The sequence below is a fragment of the Clavelina lepadiformis genome, chromosome 4, assembly GCF_947623445.1.
Source record: "Clavelina lepadiformis chromosome 4, kaClaLepa1.1, whole genome shotgun sequence".
NCBI lineage: Eukaryota > Metazoa > Chordata > Ascidiacea > Aplousobranchia > Clavelinidae > Clavelina > Clavelina lepadiformis.
The window spans coordinates 7,535,413-7,554,089 of record NC_135243.1 but is presented as its reverse complement, the minus strand read 5'-3'; the positions used below and the strand labels follow the sequence as shown (position 1 = coordinate 7,554,089).

Genomic DNA, 18,677 nt, shown 5'->3' with positions numbered 1-18,677 from the left:
TTGTATAAATGTATAATAATAAGAACATAAAGCTTAGCTTTTAACAACTTGTAAACACATTGTACTGAAACAAAAAACGATAAACAACCAATTAAGATGCGATTTAGGGAAAGTGCTTAGCGAGAAATTTCATAAATTACACACAGTATAAACAAGTACGGAAATACACTTTGAACATCAACATTTATAACATGTGTGTAATTACTTATTCCAATGTCCGGCATATTTATTTTGTTGTCTGTATTGACAGAATCGCGTGGAATATAATTTTAATATTTCACAAGACAAGATACAAACGTACCTGAATGATCACTTGGCCATTGATGAAACACAGATCCTCGGAAATGATACTGAAATGATACTGAATACAGTCAGGACAACAGTGCAAGTGGTTTTGTCGAATCGAGCAGGGCTTGGTAAAACTTCTTTTCAGTTTGAATTTAAATGCTTACATTGATTGTCAGCTAGGTTGATGCTTTGTCAGCCATTTCCTCAAAAATTAACTACATGTTTAACATTCCTCCCATCAACTTGATTTTAACATTATTATGATTCAATCGTTGCTGTTATTGTCAACTTGAGTTTTGACGTTTTTTTGGATTGATAACATTTAAACAGTTACTTTGTTTTTTACCAAACGTTTAGGCAAATCTTTGCACATCAGTCGATGTCGATCATATTTGCCTGAAAGTTTTCACAAGAGAACAATTAGATTTCTTGAAAAGCAGTTGGACAAAGATGATGTCATGCAATGTTTGCTTCCAGAAAATGAAGATATATCCAATAGAGCTCCCCACTTTATTCATTTTGATGTGACACCATCTGTACGTGTTTGTAATACCGTCTGATGCAAGCTAATTGTTTTCTTAATACAGCATATTGCTAAAATGACTAATTTTTAAATAAAATCTTTGTTATTATAGGTTCAAGAGGGAGTAAACAAATTCATGTTCAATCTACTTATTTTGGGAGCATTTCAAAACAGCCTTGGGGTACTGTGGAGAAGACATCCTAGTCATTTGTATTTTGTTGAGTTTACCAATTCTGAAGATAAAAAGGTAAAATTGTGACAAATTTTTAATGTTATGTTAAAATTTTGGGACTTGTATGGTTTTGAGGTGTTTTGTGTTTCATCGGTATGTTCACAAGTGTTTGATAGTGTGTAGTGCTCTGTTGTCAAATAATTCTTTTATGTAATGCATATGGTGGAACTTTTGTCAATTCGAAGGTCACCAAATATTTGAACTTTTACTTTTTCTTGCTGGTAAAGGTGTTATAATCATTATGAGCAATGTTCCCTCTAAGCTGCGCGCGTGCGCAAATGCGCGCGTGCGCAAATGCGCACTGCTGAGACTGAGAAAATCTGTGCTGCGCACACGAAAAAAATCCAACCTGAATTGAAAATAAACGCATAATAATGGCCACAGTGCACACGTCTGATGTTGCTCACAGTGGTCCAAGGTACCGCTCAGGGAGTTGGTGTGTTTGCTCAGACTCGTGAAAAATTAGAGGGAACATTGATTATGAGTTGCAAGTAACGGTAGTGGAACAAATCTGGCTAACATTTTCTGGCCAGTTTTAATAGTGGTGTGCTCATTTATTTAGCACAAGTACACTAATCTCAGTTAATAATACCTCAGAACCCAAACTTAATTCATTTATTAATGTTGTCTGAGTTCTAACAAGTCTGACTACCAAAGCAGTATTTTAGAAACAGGGTAATGTGATATTATCCATTCCCAAAATACCAAAAACACTCATATCAGTTATTAAACCTATATTTTATGGGAGTAAAAATTACTTAAATGCCCAGCACAAACACTAATAGCACGTGTAATGTTGACGTTATATGACCTTCAAAGAAAATTATAAGACGTTCAAAAGTAGGAAATGCTGAAAGTTACAATCAAAAATTGCTTGTCGGTAGGGCTGATAAAAATTTGGCCGGCTAATAGCCGTGAATGACTAAAAGCTCGTAGCGACTAAAGATTTTTTCAGCCATTAGTTGAAAACATACATGTAGGAATGAATTTAGAGTAACAAGTTTGGTAATCCATTGACTTATGGAAATTTAATGCTGTATTAATCATTTTAATGCTTAAATAATTTTTTTTCTTGATAAACTTTGTTGTCTTGCATGACTTGCATGACAAGTTGCTAACACTTCTCCATATTTCTTAAGAATAAATACTAGTTTTTTCTTGAAAATAACAATTTAACTTGACAATCAGCGACTATTACAGCTAACCGCTTGCTAACGACTAAAAATATGGCTGAATTTGCAGTCTTTATTGCCAGTAAAAAAATTTTAAACGTTGAAAGCATTGAGTTGTGTTCCAAGCAACATTCAGCTCCGGAGAAAAAGAATTTTTTCAATAAATGAATTCAGATTGCAAGTTGTTTAAGTTAATTGACATTTAAGTTATAAAGTAATACTATACTTTAAAAGCCATTAGTCAAAAGTGGTAATTTTCCGCTTTCCTAACTCTTTCCTGATAGCTATGGTTATGAAAGATTTTTGATTTAATCTTAGGGCGTCTCACTTGAGCAGCGAATTCTTGGTTTGCTTCCTGCCATTTACTGCATTTCCCCGAGGACCATAGTTTCCCAGAATTTCAATGGAAATATTGAAAATTATTTATTGATGGATGAAGTGGAATTTCAGAGTGAAACATATCAGCGTCCATACCAGTTCTTGCACCACTACAGTAGAAGTGAAAATCTGGATAAATTTTCCTACAAGTCACCAACTGGAACACCAGAAGATTGCATAGAAACACTTCTGAGGTATTCAAGCATTACCGACCCAACGTGGTCGGAGCTTCGGCACTTTGCTAGCTTCTTGAATTGTCAACTCCTGGATTGTGAACATTCTCTCTTTTGCAATGAAGCGCTTGTGGGTGCAGATAGTGGTTTGTCTGGTTTCAAAAAATTTGTAGTTCGGTTTATGATCCGCATGTCTCAAGATTTTGCAACCCCTTCTCTTAGCTTACCTGATGCTGGAAAAAATGATGTAGAAAATTCTGTGTTTGAGCTTCATCAGTTGAGACGGCATTGGGAGGAAGATGTTCATCCTTACCTATTTTTTAATGAAGATCACATGTCCATGACTTTTGTGAACTTTCAGTTAAATCAAAACGGTGATTTACTTCATCCCAAAACAAAGCGAGTCATGGAAAACAGCCTTATGCGTAAGCAGCTGATGACGGGATTAAAACTACAAAGAGTAAATTTGAATGAAGACTTTGATGCATTGTCGAGGCAACATAAGCTGTTGACACTCTGTAGAGTGATGGGAATTAAAGAAGATATTGATGATCCTGATCCTACCTATGAACTAACCACAGACAATGTTCTCAAGATGTTGGCCATCCACATGAGGTTTAGGTGTGGTATTCCAGTTGTTGTGATGGGTGAAACTGGATGTGGGAAGACCAGAATGATTGAGTTTATGAGCAAACTGAAAGCAGGCAACAACCTTCAAGTACAAAACATGCTTATTGTAAAAGTACATGGCGGTATTACAGTGCCCATTATTCAAGAGAAAGTAAGAAAAGCTGTTGTCCTAGCTCGAAATAACAAAACAACTCATGCTGTAGAAACCATGCTTTTCTTAGATGAAGCAAATACAACAGAAGCAATATATGCAATAAAAGAATTTGTATGTGACCAGACTGTGCATGGTGAAGCTTTCAATGATACTGGGCTTAATATTGTTGCAGCTTGCAACCCATATAGGAGGCATAGTGAAGATGCCCTTAAAAGTATGGAAGAATCTGGACTAGGATTTCGCGTAAAAACTGACAAAACAGCAGACAAGCTTGGCAGCATTCCAATGCGTTGCTTGGTTTACAGAGTGATTGCTTTACCTCCAAGCATGCAACCACTGGTCTGGGATTTTGGTCAGTTGACTAATGATGCTGAGAAAGTATACATTGAGCAAATGGTTTCAAAACTAAAAGAACCAGCAGCTGCAAGATCAGTATTTCATTCACCACCAGCTATTCAATTGACTGTAAATGTGTTGGCTACCTCCCAAAAATACATGAGGGAACAGAGACAGCAGTGCTCCTTTGTCAGTCTGCGAGATGTTGAGCGCTGTCTAACAAGTTTTCTTTGGTTTTATCATAATCAGTCTTGGCTATTTCCAATGATACAGCAAGAGAACAACAAAACAGCGCTTGATCCAATTGTTCGAACCTTGCTGCAGGCAGTTGGCATGTGCTATCATGTCACTCTTGAAGAACGTGACCACTATCGAGAAGAAATCAGTCGTTGTTTAAGAAGTACAGGAATTAACCTGAGCAGTCAAGCGATCTTGGATGAAATAACAGCTTGTCAGGCTGTTTTCATCAATAACATTAAATTGGAAGACGATATTGCTCGCAATGAAGCACTTAGGGAAAACGTTTTCATGATGGTAATGTGCACTGAAATGAGAATTCCATTGTTTTTAATTGGAAAACCTGGAAGTTCAAAATCACTTGCAAAGACAATTGTTACTGATGCCATGCAGGGACCAAGCTCAAGAAGTCCTATATTTCAGCGTCTGAAGCAAATACATGTTTTGTCTTTTCAGTGCAGTGCTGTATCAGATGCAATTGGAATTGAAGCAGTTTTTGGTCAGTGTGCACAAGTCCAGAAGAACCAAGATCCAGACAAATTTGTATCAGTTGTGGTCTTAGACGAAGTGGGGCTTGCTGAAGACTCGCCAAAAATGCCACTAAAAGTCCTTCATCCATTGCTTGAAGGTGGTGGTGCTACAAGTGAAGAGCCCTTTGTTATGGATAGAGATGATCAAAAAAGGGTTGGATTTGTAGGAATATCAAACTGGGCATTGGACCCAGCAAAAATGAATCGAGGAATTTTTGTCCATCGTGGTGACCCTACAGAAAATGATCTAAAGTTAACAGCCAAAGGGATATTTTCATCAGAAACAACTCAGTATAAAGAGATTGGAGAAATTGTTGATGTTCTTACTGCTTCATATTTAGAGATTCGTAAAAGCCAGGAGCAGGAGTTTTTTGGTTTACGTGATTACTACGGTTTGCTAAAAATGATTTTTGCTGTTGCAAACAAAAGCGAAACTGACCTTGAGTACTACCACGTTGCCAGCGCAATCAAGCGAAACTTCAGTGGAGGAAAGATTGACTGTGTTCATATATTTCTGAAACATCTTCAACGCATATGGCCTGATGCGAAAGTTCCCAAATTCTCATTGGAGTCAATGATTAGAAGCAACTTGGATTCTGTTAATGACTGTGAGAGCAGATTTCTTCTTCTCTTAAGCAATCAATTCACAGCCATGGGTCTTCTAAACAAAATTGTGGATTGCAGCAAATTTCAAGTCATATTTGGCTCCAGTTTTCCACAAGACAATGATTACACAGAATTGTGTCGCAACATTAACAAGATTAAAATGTGCATGGAGTCTGGCTGCACAGTTGTACTGCTCAACCTTCGTGATTTGTATGAATCTTTGTATGATGCACTGAACCAACACTATGTGACTTTTGCCGGGCAGCGATACGTGGACTTAGGGCTTGGTGGACACAGAGTCAAGTGTCGTGTTGCTAAAGAATTTCGACTGATAGTCATTGAAGACAAAGATGTTGTTTATGATCAGTTTCCAATTCCATTGATCAACAGACTGGAAAAGTACATTTTTACCACTGATAGTATATTGTCTGGAGATCAGGAAGAAATTGCTGACAGACTGCAAGGATGGATTAGCTCTTTTTCTGAAATCACCATCCCTCTTCATTGCCATAGAAAGCTGAAGCAGTTTGTACCACAAGACTGCTTCATAGGCTACACAAGAGACAGTGCTGCTGCAGCATTGCTTTCTGTCATTGATTCTTGCAAGAAAAATGACCAACACTCAGAGGTACAAAAAAATCAAGATTATAGTTATGCTGAGGTACAAGAAAAGTTTTTGAGCATTGCCACTGTTGACTCTGTGTTTAGATTGACCAAATCGAAAATAAAAAAAGAAGCTGCAAAACTCCAGGAAAAGTATTTGCATGATCAATGTCATGACAACCTTTTTTCTTTCTTTCACAACATATTGGAGAAAGACATATTATTCGACTACCCATTGTTGTACGAAATTACTTCCTTTTCGCAGATTATGTCAGAACAAGATCGACAGAAATTAGAATCAGGGCTTGGGCTTTCCAAAGATTCGGTGATGTTGTTAACTTTGCAGCAGTTTCAAACACAAGAGGAATACAGTCAAAAGGTGAATATTTTCCTCAAAGATGCCGTGGAACAAAACAAAGAAAACAGAAAATCAATGTTACTTATACAGTGCCCTCAAGCAGAAGGCCATGGAAATCTCATTTCATGTGCAAGATACAGTATCAAAAATTTAATTCAATTACTTTGGCCAAATCAAGAGCAGACAAGCTGTAACATAATCATTGCTTTTTTATTCACGATTGAGCGGACATGTGGAACAAATGATAATAATTCTCTGTTCAGTTTATGTACTCCTGGTTACAAATTTATTCACATTGATGAACTGCGCATCTCAGCTGATTACATTGGTCGTCCAACCAAGTTCTGGAACAAAACAATGAGTGAAGTGCTAAAAGAAAGTAAAGCAAGCCTTCAGCCTTCTACCACATCTTGCAAACTTCAGGATCCTAATTTTATCCTTGATCCACATGCTTTGATATGTAATAGCATACCTAATGCTATTATCAAGCTGACAAACAAGATTAAGTCTAATGAACATGGTGATTTAGTGAAGCGAAACAGAGTAAAAATTATGCACCATCTTTGTACAGGAAATACAATGATCACAGTTCCATTTCTGAATGTTTTGTTTGAACGCATTGTCAAAGTAGTTCATAACCATGACCTTGCACATGGTATCGGTGCTACTTGGCTACTCAAAGAAGCTTGCTCACATGAAGCTTTGCAAGAAGGTGGAACTTTTGGTAAAACTCTGTGGTTGCGATTGAAAAAGATGGTTACTGTAGCAATGGCAAAAATTGTGAGTATCATTGATGAAGATGATAATCTTGATCTGATTTGTGATGAACAAGTTGATCCTCACCTGGCTGATTTCTGGCTGAGAGTGTTTAGCAACGATGATGCTTGCAATTTTAAGTTTAGTGAGACATTCCACGCTGCCATTGAATTTGAAATTTACAACAAACTTGGCTTCAAATGCAAATTTCCATTCAGTCAACGGATAACTGAGATGTTCGCCAAACAATGGCTATGCATGCCTAATGCAGAGAACCATGCCACCTTCTATACCAAAGTTGAAAATCTTGCTATAAACAATGTGGTTGCCGATTTACTTGAAAATAAACCCATGCATTTTCTTCATTGCTATGCTCATGATTTGGTTAACTTAAAATACAAGAGTGGTTATGATGACATGACTGAAATGAATTTAATTACTGAAGCACTGTTGGCAATATTTAAGTCCAAGCAAAGGATGAAAATTGTTGAAGGAAAAAACATGATAGCAAACATTTATGCCAGTTTTATGTCATCATTAAGCTGTCTCCAACAATTCTCTTTGTTTGTTGGAATGTTTCCAGATGTTCTGACTAAACATAACATGGATGTTTGGATTGCAAAGCAGAGTGAATGCAGTGATTTTGTGCTTCACATTTTGGCATTTCATACCATCCTTGAAAGCCTTGAAACCAACATTCAAAAACTTTCAGAAGAAAAGTACTACAGGAAATGGAGAGATCTTGTTAAGGTCGTGGTTAACACTGACATTGTTACAGTAAGCTCAGAAACAGAAGAAACCATTCAAAAAATTTGCATAGAAGTAGAAATCAAGCGCAGATCGATGGCCTTTATTGAATTATTTCTTAAAATGCTGATCCCTGATGGTCTAGAGGGTGAACTGTTTGTCAAGTATCTTAAAACCCTTGCCCCATCAGCAAGAAGGTTGTCAAAAGGAGCTAAAATAACTGGTTTGAGAGATGCCAAGTTTCTCAAAATTGTGATTGACATCTTAAGAGGGTGCAAAGATAAAATACTTCTTAAGCACTTGCTTTCTTGGAATGACTTAAAATGCAGATTGTGTGGCAAGGAAAAAGCAGTTAATCCAGTCGTGTTACCTTGTAAGCACTTCTTTTGCTTGGATTGTATAAAGGTAACCACTAATGTCAAAATCAGAAAGTGCCCGCTTTGTCACCAGTGTTTTCCAGAAGATTTTCCTATTTCACCAACCCAGTTATCTGCGGAGCAAATTGTGCGCCTGAACGCATTTAAAGCAAACTGCACTAGCTTCTTTCTTGAGTATCTGTCAAATCTTTGCTTTCCTGCTCCAGGAACCTCATCAGATAGTGGTGTCAGTGAAGATGTGACTGAACTGCTCCAGAATTTGGTCATTTGTGAGAAAGCAACAAGGACAATGACACCGCTGGACGTGGATACAGAAATGTTTGATAAAACTCCCACCGTTCGATCATTCATACTGCAATTATTGCTAAGATACAACCCGGAGAAAACACAGTCTATTCTTGAAACCCATTTCCAGAAACAGGATCAAATACTTAGCAATAGACAAGAACTAATGATGATTTATATTCGTTGTATTGAAGATTCACTGCTAAATAGGTTCTTAGCTGTGCAAACGAAAGATTGCCCGAACGATTTCCAGAGATGTCTATTTTCAGATCTTGAGGATTTCTTTCAATCTGATGAACCCTTCTCACAAATAGATGTTTTAAATACAGTTGCAAAGTTGAGGTATCTGATAAAGCAGGCAACAGATCATTTCTATCAATTCTGCTGCTCAGAAGATAAAAACAAGTTGAATCATCTTCCAAACAGCTTGCTGAATGATTTGTCTCTCTTGTTTAAAAGCTACGATATTTCCAGTGCCAAACAGTATTTTGTAAAAATATTGTGTCGTCGCTATGGGTTGAACTATTTCTCGCTACTCAACCTAACTGAGAGCTTGCAGGAACTGATACCAGCTGATCTTAAACTTGAAAAACTGGAACAAAAGACTACTTTCAGCACTCTACTTTATGCCATTGGGCCAGAATATGCTGCTACTCAAAAACTATTTTCCTCCATAGAAAAGACAGAAACATTTCAACCAGTAATTGATAACATCTGTGCAAAAGCGAAATTGTCCACTTCTAGTGCTGTTGAGGCTATGCACGGTGTGTTGACTTGGGTAAGATCATGTGGCTTGGAAACGGACAATAACAGAAAAGCTTTCTTCATAAACTTGCTTGAAAATCTTGAACAGGCTTCACCTATCCCAGCAAAATTAATTAACCACTACAAAAACCTGATATTCAATGAAAATTTGTTATTCAACATCACTCTGATGACAAATAATGGGCGGTTTATTATCAGAGAGTTGGTTGAATTAATTGGTTCATGTATTTATGCCAGCCCTGTCTCACTGCTTGTGGACCTTGCTGAATTGATCGCCAATCCACATAAAGTTGAAAACATGTTTTTGCCAACAATGCCTCAGTCATCATACTTCGAAGTGAAGGATGTTGTTGCTTCATTAGTTGAACGATATAAAAAACCACCCAAACCATACTTGTGTCCAAATCGCCATGTCTACTATATTGGAGACTGTACCAACCCAAATGAAAGGGGGATTTGTCCTGAATGCAAAAAAGCTATTGGAGGAGTTAGTGGAAGCACAACTTTGCAACCTGACAATGTTGCTGGGGAACTCACAGAAATTTCCCAGGCTGGTTATTTGCTTGGAAGTGCAAAGGATCGCTCTTCATCTGCTGTTCCTGAGCGAAGTTCAAGTCGACTTTCTGTTTGTGTAATGAGAATGTTCTTGCATAGTGCTTTGATTTATGCAGCTGCAAATGGCGATGACCTTACTAGGTATGGCTTAGCGTAAATAGATTTTTATAAACATGGGTAACAGTTATTAGCTTCTCAGGTATGTTACAAAAGTTAAATCTAACTAAGCAGTAACTTCCTGTATGTTGCAGAATATTGAAGCAAAGATCATCCAATCAAACCCAAGAATTTTTGTTTCATCACTTGGAAAAAGACCTGAATCAGTTCACTAACTGTCTTGGAAAAAGTACTGAAGATGCCATATTGTTACTTTATAATGTGATGGAAGTTATGAGGAACACCACTGTAAGTATTAATGCAAATTTTGTAATATTTTTGGTGTCTTTAAATTCAAGGTAGTATGAAGCACATATATAATATTGCTGGCTTTGTTTTTAACATCTTTAACTGATGGCAGTTGCATTTTAGATGGAGAAGTCACCACATGTACATTTCAAATCCATGGAGGCAAGAAAGCGTTGGGAAATTGAATTCCACAACCAATATTTGGGGTCTGTGTTTGCCCAAAGTGATGAAAAAATTGACGAATCTCGCAAACTTTGCTTGTCATCACAGAGACAGAATAATCTTGAACGGTTTGTGTTTAATGTTAAGATCATATTCAAAAACCATTTGTTTGAAATCTTATTAGCATCACAGTGCAGTATAGCAGTTTAGTTAGGAAACTAATACTTAAACAGTTTCTTCAAATCTTTTTAGAGCATTTTTATACTAGGGATGACAGGTGTATACTTAGATCACTTACTAATAAGTCAAATTTTTGTTAGCATGGTTTATGAAATGTCAGAGGGCATGAAGGCAGATCCTTTGTTGGACGAAGATGATCGAGTCTCAGTTCATTCACCATCACTTTGGCGATTTCAGGCCCACGTCACTGTTGAACACTTAAGACAGAGGCTTGAAGGAATGGTATCTGGGGACAAAGGTTTGATAAATTCATACCATTGTCTGTTGCACTCTTACTATAATAATTTGATATATATATAAAAGATGGGCTGATGTTAAGTCTATATATATATTAAGTGGGTCTTAGCTTAGAGAAAAATTGGGCAGATAGAGAAAATCATACTTTTTTCACAACAAAAATATTTTTACTCTTCTTCCATCTTTCTTTTTTTAATCTGTCATCCTTGTACTTATGGTATGCCTTGTCAGAGTTTCCAGACAAGCAAACAGCAAACTTTGTTTGGGTGCCAGCAATTATTATGCAAATCCTCTTTCATCACAGTTTGTTTTTATAAAGCCACCATTGTATGCTAGTTTTTATGTCAAAGTTTTCATTACCATGTTAGTTGAGTAACAACCATGATTGACTGACTGTACTGTATGTATTTTGAGTACTAAAAAGGGTGGGAAGTATGGTAGGTATCCCAGAAATTGGTGCTATTTACCCAAATTAACCTTGAAAATAACTAGTGCAACTGAATTTCAAAACGCTATCGATAGCATTACCAAATCTACTGGTTTGTTAAACTGACTAGTTAAAGGTTGCAATGATTGGTTTACATAGACATATTTGATAATAATATCACATTTGTAACAGATGATGGTACAGTTTTGAAGACAATTCTGAATGAAACAGACTTGTCAGCTGTGCAATACTTGCCAGCCATTGTTGGTATGCAAGCGGCACTTATACAAAGGTAATAATTTTATCTTTATATTTAACTAGACCTAACTTTATAAAAGCCAATACTCTTCAAAGTAAAGTTATATGTGTGCTGCTAAGGTATAATATCTGTATAATATCAGAATATTGTGTGCCATTTATGTTAATATATTCGGTTAATGGTTAAGATTTAAGCATAAAGTCGATATGGCTGATACGGATGAAACGGCCATATTAGATTGCTGTAATGATAACGATCTTGGGGAGGAAACTGATTTTCAACTGTATTTCAATGTGTGGAATATGGTATGCAAATTATTTTTACACTATATAAGTAGCCTACATTGTACAAATTTGTACATATGTATAAGTACATAAATACATATATTACAAGAAAGATATTACAAATCTAATAATTTTACATAAAATCTAATTTATAAATACAGTATTGTAGGTAAAAGTGTAGCATTGTATGAACCCCTTTATGTTTTCAACTTAAAATTTTGCCCAAAGCCTTTGCCAGCTCACCTTTTATTTGATACCATGTTAAGCTTAAGAGAAACTTTGCCAACTCAAATGCTCACGGAATTCCCCAACAATACTTTGAAGAAGAACTAAGCTTTGAGAGCCCAATATCGATGCTTGTTCCAAGCAAAGCTGGACGTGGGAGATGTGCGCTTGCATTAACCGAATATGTTGTGGAGAAACAAAACAACCTTCTGTTGAAGTGCAGGAACTTGATAATTCCGACTCCTTCGTATGTTTATTTTTCAAAATTTTGCACAACCATAAGTCAATACATTAACCTTTTGATAAACAACAATCTGTTGCTTTTTTGTGAAGTACTTTGAAAGCGTGGCATGTAAAATTTTGCCTATCCATACGCTATTTAACAGAAACTAGCGTGCCCATTTCTTATTTACTGTATATTTGGATGGTGTACTGTGACAGGTTTAAAGAAGTGTCAATTCCGGACATGAGAATAAACGACTTGATTTGCATCGACGACGATCGCAGTCTGTTGCCATTGATTTTGGCCAACGCAGAATACGAAGTCACCAGGGGTGAGACTGGCATCAAACATCGTATCGCTTATCGCGTGCCAGCATTGGAAAAGCAGGTAAGCAACTATTACCAGAATGGCTATTTTGCAACTTTCATACCGAAATATGTTTTAACAATAATTATTTTCGGTTATACCTTCAAGTGATCTTAATCTTTTTACCAGTTAATTCTCATGGGTTAAGTTTGTTTTTTACGGGCTTCAATAATTTTTAGATTTTGGATAAATTTATCCTGAACAAGAAGCTTATTAAGAAAGAGGTAACTGCACTGTGCATAATGACATGTTTTATGGCCTAAATCTCGGCTGCCCTAAAAAATGCTCTTACAAATTGTAGCAAAGTAACCGTTTTACATTTGGGTATTTTTATGCGTTTATGCAAAGATATTCATTTCCCACGTGTTTTAGACGTTGCCTTGCATGGAGTACTTGCAAGACACTGGCATCGAAAAGGAATGTGCAGAAATGCAAAAAAACGTTGAGCAGGTACAAACAGAAATAGGGTATTGAGCAAGCAAAGTCGATCTTTACGAAGATAGATGTGATATTGATAAATTTATCATCTATTTACTAATAACATCTTATTTTATTAAGTTTGAGGCTTGAAGAGACTTTGCCTTGTTCATTGAATTGTTTTTATTTAGTCATTTATGATTCCTAAAATTGCCAAAAAGCTTGATGATATGATGCAAAAAGCGCGTCACTCGGACATATGCGAAGGTGTTCGTACTCTTACACTTGTGATCAGCTATCTTGCCAAAGTAAGAATTATCTTTAAGTGCTATTATTTGTCCCCTTGCTTTTTTCAGCGATATGTAATATATTAAGCGTCGTTGTCGTTATAAATTACCAGAATTAACTGAATATTTATAGGTTGGCAGCAATCAAGACCAGTTACTTACAAATTACATCACTGAGGACCTACATCTGCCCTCAGATGCGGCTGCCATGATACCGAAAACTGCTCAGCTGCGCCACACGCTGGCTTTGTTTGAAAGATTGTCCTGGCAAAGATCCTTTCGTTATTTGACTGTTGGTCTGGATCCATTTGCACATATCGGTATTTTAATGATTAATTGCTGCATAAGTGATATTAAACACATCGCTATTTACTGAAAAACATTGGTTAATATGCTGTGACCATTCCTAAGCCCTAAAGCAAAGGACAACCCTATTTTTTAATTTAGTGCTCATGACCAGTTTCAAAACTAAGGACATTCAATGCATAACTTACTTGTTGTTAATTTAGATAGTATTGTATTTTTTACAAAAAATGCAAAGGAATGGAAATTAACGTAAACACAGGTTACATCGCCTCTGTTTTATTTGAGGTTAACTGTATAATCCGATTAACCCATGCCTAAAAAAATTTCTTTTATCTTTATTGATTTCAGTTGACCAGGAAGAAACACCAAACGTAGAAGTTGTTAGAAAATCTTTGGACCGTATCAACATACCACAGTTGCAGTTAGAATTGAATTCATTCATTTTGATCAAACAAAGTTTGTCTCCAGAATCAAGGTTTGTTGTTTCAAATCCATTATAAAAAAAAGTTTTGAATAATAAACACTCAGTAACTTCAACAGAGTTTTCTTCTACCGAGGTTACTTAGCAACACAAATTATTTATTTTACTTAAAATTCCAATCATTACTTTTAATTCAAGTTTTAGTATGGTTAACTATCAGTTTAAGAGACAACATTCAAGCATACGTGGCTATGAAATATGATGATGACGTCGACAGCGATTGGTGTCAGAATCTTCCGGAAGATTTGAAAATTAAACACGGAGCTCATCTGTTCAAGATATCTATGGAAATGAGCTAAGAAAACCATAGAAACAAATATTTCCTTATACTATCAATCAATGTTTGCATGTCCTTCATGCTACTGTAATATTCTGAATATTCAACATTCTTGTTTTTGCAAATAACTTCCACTTTTTCAATCCTGACGAAGCATTTGTTAATGTGTATTAATGGTAACAAGGTTATCCTTTATATCACTCATTCCGTATTGCCTTTCATCATGTTGCTCAGTATTTTTGTGTTCTTCTTTATTTGCTTGTACACAATCCCAAGATTTTGTTCCAAGTGTACCTTTTTGTTTTACGCATTTTCTAACTTGTACAAACGCAACGCTTTAATATTCGGTTATTAACATTAAGTTCTATTTGTATATTAGTTACCGATACTCCATAATACTTTGTATTACATAGTAGTCTGTAGTTGTTTGTCGGCACTACTTTCAGGCTGTTTTACTTTTGTTGTACATTTTGCGTTTCTTTATACATTTTTTTAAAGTATATTCCAAACTAACAGCACTCCATGATTAGTGAGTTCAGTTCATTTCATTCAGTTGTAGTTCACATAACGTTTACCATTCTTTTCGAAGATAAAATCAATGCTTGTAAATAAACTGATTCTGTAAATGTCAGTTGGGGTTTGGTTTTTGTACTAAACGTTGTAAGTTGCTCTAGTTGAAGAAACTGTTACAGTATTGGTTTGTCGAAAATAGCCATTAATATATGTATATACATGTGTAGCACAAAAAATCACGTCGGAATTTCAGCCACAAGAATGTAATTAATGTTGTTCGGTATAAAAAAACAAACATCAAGTTTGTGCATTGTAGTTTTGTAGGCATTGTTGCAGGGAAAGGGTTCACAGTCGTTACTAAACTTGCTAAACGTTAGCTAAACAAACTAGAAGTTTGTTGTTTGTAAACATAACTTGATTCTAATGTACACAACGTGGTTTGGGAAGTTATGTACCTCAAAATTAAGTTATAAAAAAAAACATTTATCATAAGGTCTTATGCAGTTCCACTTTTCTTGAAGTTTATTCCGGAGTGCCCAGATCCGACTGCAGTAGTATACATCGTACTGACATGTCTACGAACACACATTCACAGTGCTCTTGCATTACGTCATGCGCAAGCCATTACAACGGCACACACACTACTGCGGCGGCGCGGAAACAATCGAAACACCGGCAAAAAGCTCAATGCTTTTCGTGGCTAAAAAAGCTACCCTAATGTCGGCATAATTGAGTTTGAGTCGTGTTGTTCTTCCAACGCTGTACCGCGTTCGCTTTCAAGGTTTCAAAACGACGTCGTGAGCGGAACTACAGCGTTGAAGAGTGACAGTGAAAATGCTTGTCCAAGACCAGCTGTCAGGCAAGCAGGATGCTGAATTCAAACGCGTAAATTTCATGTTGTATAAAACGGCTGTATTTGACACTCTAATTGCAGAAGGGCGGTAAAAATTACAAATGAAGTTATTTTTAGAAGCAGTTAGTTTTAATCGTATTGTAAAGAACAATGGTAATCGCAAAGTTAGAATTCGTTCACAGTAAATTATAAAAAGGTACTTGTATATCTAAATATAACACGGCGAACAGATGTTTTGTCAAAAGTGTAACAAGGCTATTTTACGTTGCGATTGTCATTGAGCTTAGTGGCATATTATCGAGTAGCTGACATAGGGATTAAACCAAATTTGTAAGCTTCTTTTCTTTTTTACGAAAAAACTTTCACTCAATTGATTATATTGTGTAAATGAGAAAAAGTACTTTACTAAAGTATGCGTTTCGACAAAGTAGGTTTCATGTATTTGAAAATAAGAAAACGAAAATAGGACTCTTCACTGTTTTGGTGCTTTGGTGCAATTATGTTGTAACAATTCGTTGTGCGCCGCAGTGATTTGTACGTCATAAGGGTTTGATGCTGATACAGATATTCTCTGTGACTGGAAGCATTAGGTTGAAAAAAATACTCTAAATGTATCGGCTTAAACGCACGACTGAGGCATAGAAGGGTACCGGTAATACTTTACATTCCGCCATTTCGACCCATTTAGGCGAATGAGGTAGATGACTGCCATTACTGTCGTAGGTCGAAACGAAATGAATTGAGCAAGCAGGGTTGATTTCATTCACCCTCTCAGTTATGTATCTGATATCAATGAAAGAATTTTACTGAATGAAGCAAAGTTATAACAACCTTGCAGTGTACTAATATGTAGTCTATAAGCAAGACGTTGAAAAAGATTTTTGTGAGTGGCTTCAATGCCTAAGCCAATTCTTTGAGTGGGAACCACGTATGTTTGACAGCTTCGTCGTGGGTTGATAATAGCCTATAGTATTTACAGTCAACAACACAAGCGCTACCGCGACCGGCTCAGTCCGAGCATTCCACTCTACGTTAAAAGACTTCCTTAAAGCCAAGAAAGATTGTCTATTTCTTTCAGCAATCACTTTGTAGCAATGTGACGAATTGATGGCAAAGCTATAACGCCGGTTTTATTTGATTTGCGTCGTTCTTCATCGCGTTAAACAGCTAATATTTTCAGAGCATAATTTTAATGTATAATAACACATAATTTTTTGTACTTTGCCCTATTAGATTGCACTTGGCGACTGATTGACAATGGCAAGTTTACAGGTTTCAGAAAACTCCTGCAGGACTGGTTGATGAAAATTAAAAGCACAACGCTATACGCTTGAACGATTCAAGAAAAGCCCCAGCCGCGTAGTTAGGAGTAGTAGTTAGGATATCATTATTATCACATTAAGCCATCGTTTTGCCAATATAAAAAAATTGCAAAGTTTCTTATTAAACGCAAACATTTACCTTTTTCCTCGGTGCGTAAAAGACTCGTTGACTAGTACTGAGACAATTTATGTTAAACATTGTAGGTTCTGCATCATAGCGAATATTACGCAGTTCTGGTGAGCTCAGTTATATAGATGAAGTACATCATGAAATGCTTAAGCGAGAGTAGAAGTGCTGTGGCTGTGTGTGTATTCACTCAAAATTTTGCTTTATGAGGAAATGACGGTGGGTCGCTTTCAATACTCAGTGGAATAAACGTCACATAATCATGGACGTTGGCAACTTATGCCAGACACACACTGCAAGGCGGTTTTGTCAATGTAGATCTTGGCAATGTTTTTCAACAAGGGTTATCGGATTAAGGAACAAGTCGGTAACTTAATTATAGTCGTTTGTTTAATTTAATTATAGTCGTTTTAGCTTTGCTGCTCCTAACACCATCAGCTGCTTTGTACGTGCAAGCCTCATTTGTCATCAAGTGGCAGTATGTTTACTGGTAATTGTTTTACGGTAGCGGACACGTTGTCGCCTTGTCGTGTCTTGATCGTTAGGTGTTGTTTGATTAGTAATTCGACTCGGCTTTAAAACTGTGTTTAGCTAGGATGGCCTGTACGTCTAGCCTGGTCTTGACCAGCGGTCGGCATGGTTATGTTTTAGTTATGGTTAAGCGGTTTCAGCATTGAGTATAGCTTGTAAACTACTGCCAGAGTAAATGAAACTTATGAGTTATGACGAACGACTACGACTCGTTTGATAAATAGAAATAGTGCTTTGAAAGACGATGTCCCGGACAGAATAAGGAGGAAAATAAGTCGTGCAGCGAGACAAGAATAGAATGACCTGGCTTTCATGAATAATGAAATAGGTTGGCGCATTTCAAGCTATATGGCTGAAAATAAATTTCCACTTAACAACTTCCTTCAGCCGGTTATCCAGCCCTCAAAGCTATACAGATCGTTTGTCGTTGGAGACAGTTTAGTGACGCATTTTGCGATCAAGACTGCCTTTCGAAGTCGTTTATTAACATTCCAAACCACGTTTGCCCTTTGACAAGCAAAAACTTCCGCAGATTTTCTAGCTTGCGCAAACTTGTTCAAACCTTCATTTTTGTATAATTAGGTTTCTTCGTAATTAATATTATGCGGTTGCAGAGGCGTTGAATACTTAATACCGCAAACACTATTAAACGTCATCCTGTATTAATTTTTCCCAAAAACAGAAGCATATAGCTTCTTTTGTGTCGCCCCTTCCAACACTATTCAAATATCACGAAAATTTTCTTCCTAAATGTTGTTTGTGAAACCTAAATGTTGTGAAACCCTCCTAAATGTTGTTCGTTGTCAGGCTCTCGTAGCCGATGATTAAATTATAATAATCAACGTTCAACCAAATGCAAATTAAACCCGTGACATCTTTGTATGGGTGAAGTTTGTAATGTACAGTAGCAAGGGAAGTTATGCTTTAATCACTATCTACGTTATTCACGTCTCAACGTAAACTGTTATCAGAATTCAACCATGGTGAGCTATTATCCTTTCGGTACTTACGCTTTGTGAGATTTTAAGGC

The 18,677-nt window shown here is 36.5% G+C and overlaps 1 protein-coding gene across 5 annotated transcripts in view; it reads left to right on the top strand.

Annotated features, from left to right (window-relative positions):
* Positions 1-14,932, top strand: part of LOC143452796 (E3 ubiquitin-protein ligase rnf213-alpha-like) — a 47,769-nt gene extending 32,837 nt beyond the window's left edge. For all 5 annotated transcript variants that reach the window (XM_076953901.1, XM_076953900.1, XM_076953899.1 and 2 more), the window contains exons 40-56: positions 251-416; positions 646-824; positions 924-1,058; positions 2,534-9,846; positions 9,957-10,110; positions 10,234-10,400; positions 10,593-10,750; positions 11,369-11,468; positions 11,623-11,740; positions 11,986-12,191; positions 12,386-12,554; positions 12,713-12,757; positions 12,906-12,983; positions 13,142-13,258; positions 13,371-13,557; positions 13,892-14,018; positions 14,185-14,932. In XM_076953901.1, coding sequence (XP_076810016.1) covers positions 251-416; positions 646-824; positions 924-1,058; positions 2,534-9,846; positions 9,957-10,110; positions 10,234-10,400; positions 10,593-10,750; positions 11,369-11,468; positions 11,623-11,740; positions 11,986-12,191; positions 12,386-12,554; positions 12,713-12,757; positions 12,906-12,983; positions 13,142-13,258; positions 13,371-13,557; positions 13,892-14,018; positions 14,185-14,323 — 9,558 coding nt within the window. In that variant the 3' untranslated portion in view covers positions 14,324-14,932. The remainder of the gene's footprint in view (positions 1-250; positions 417-645; positions 825-923; positions 1,059-2,533; positions 9,847-9,956; positions 10,111-10,233; positions 10,401-10,592; positions 10,751-11,368; positions 11,469-11,622; positions 11,741-11,985; positions 12,192-12,385; positions 12,555-12,712; positions 12,758-12,905; positions 12,984-13,141; positions 13,259-13,370; positions 13,558-13,891; positions 14,019-14,184) is intronic.
* The last annotated feature ends 3,745 nt before the right edge of the window (positions 14,933-18,677 follow it).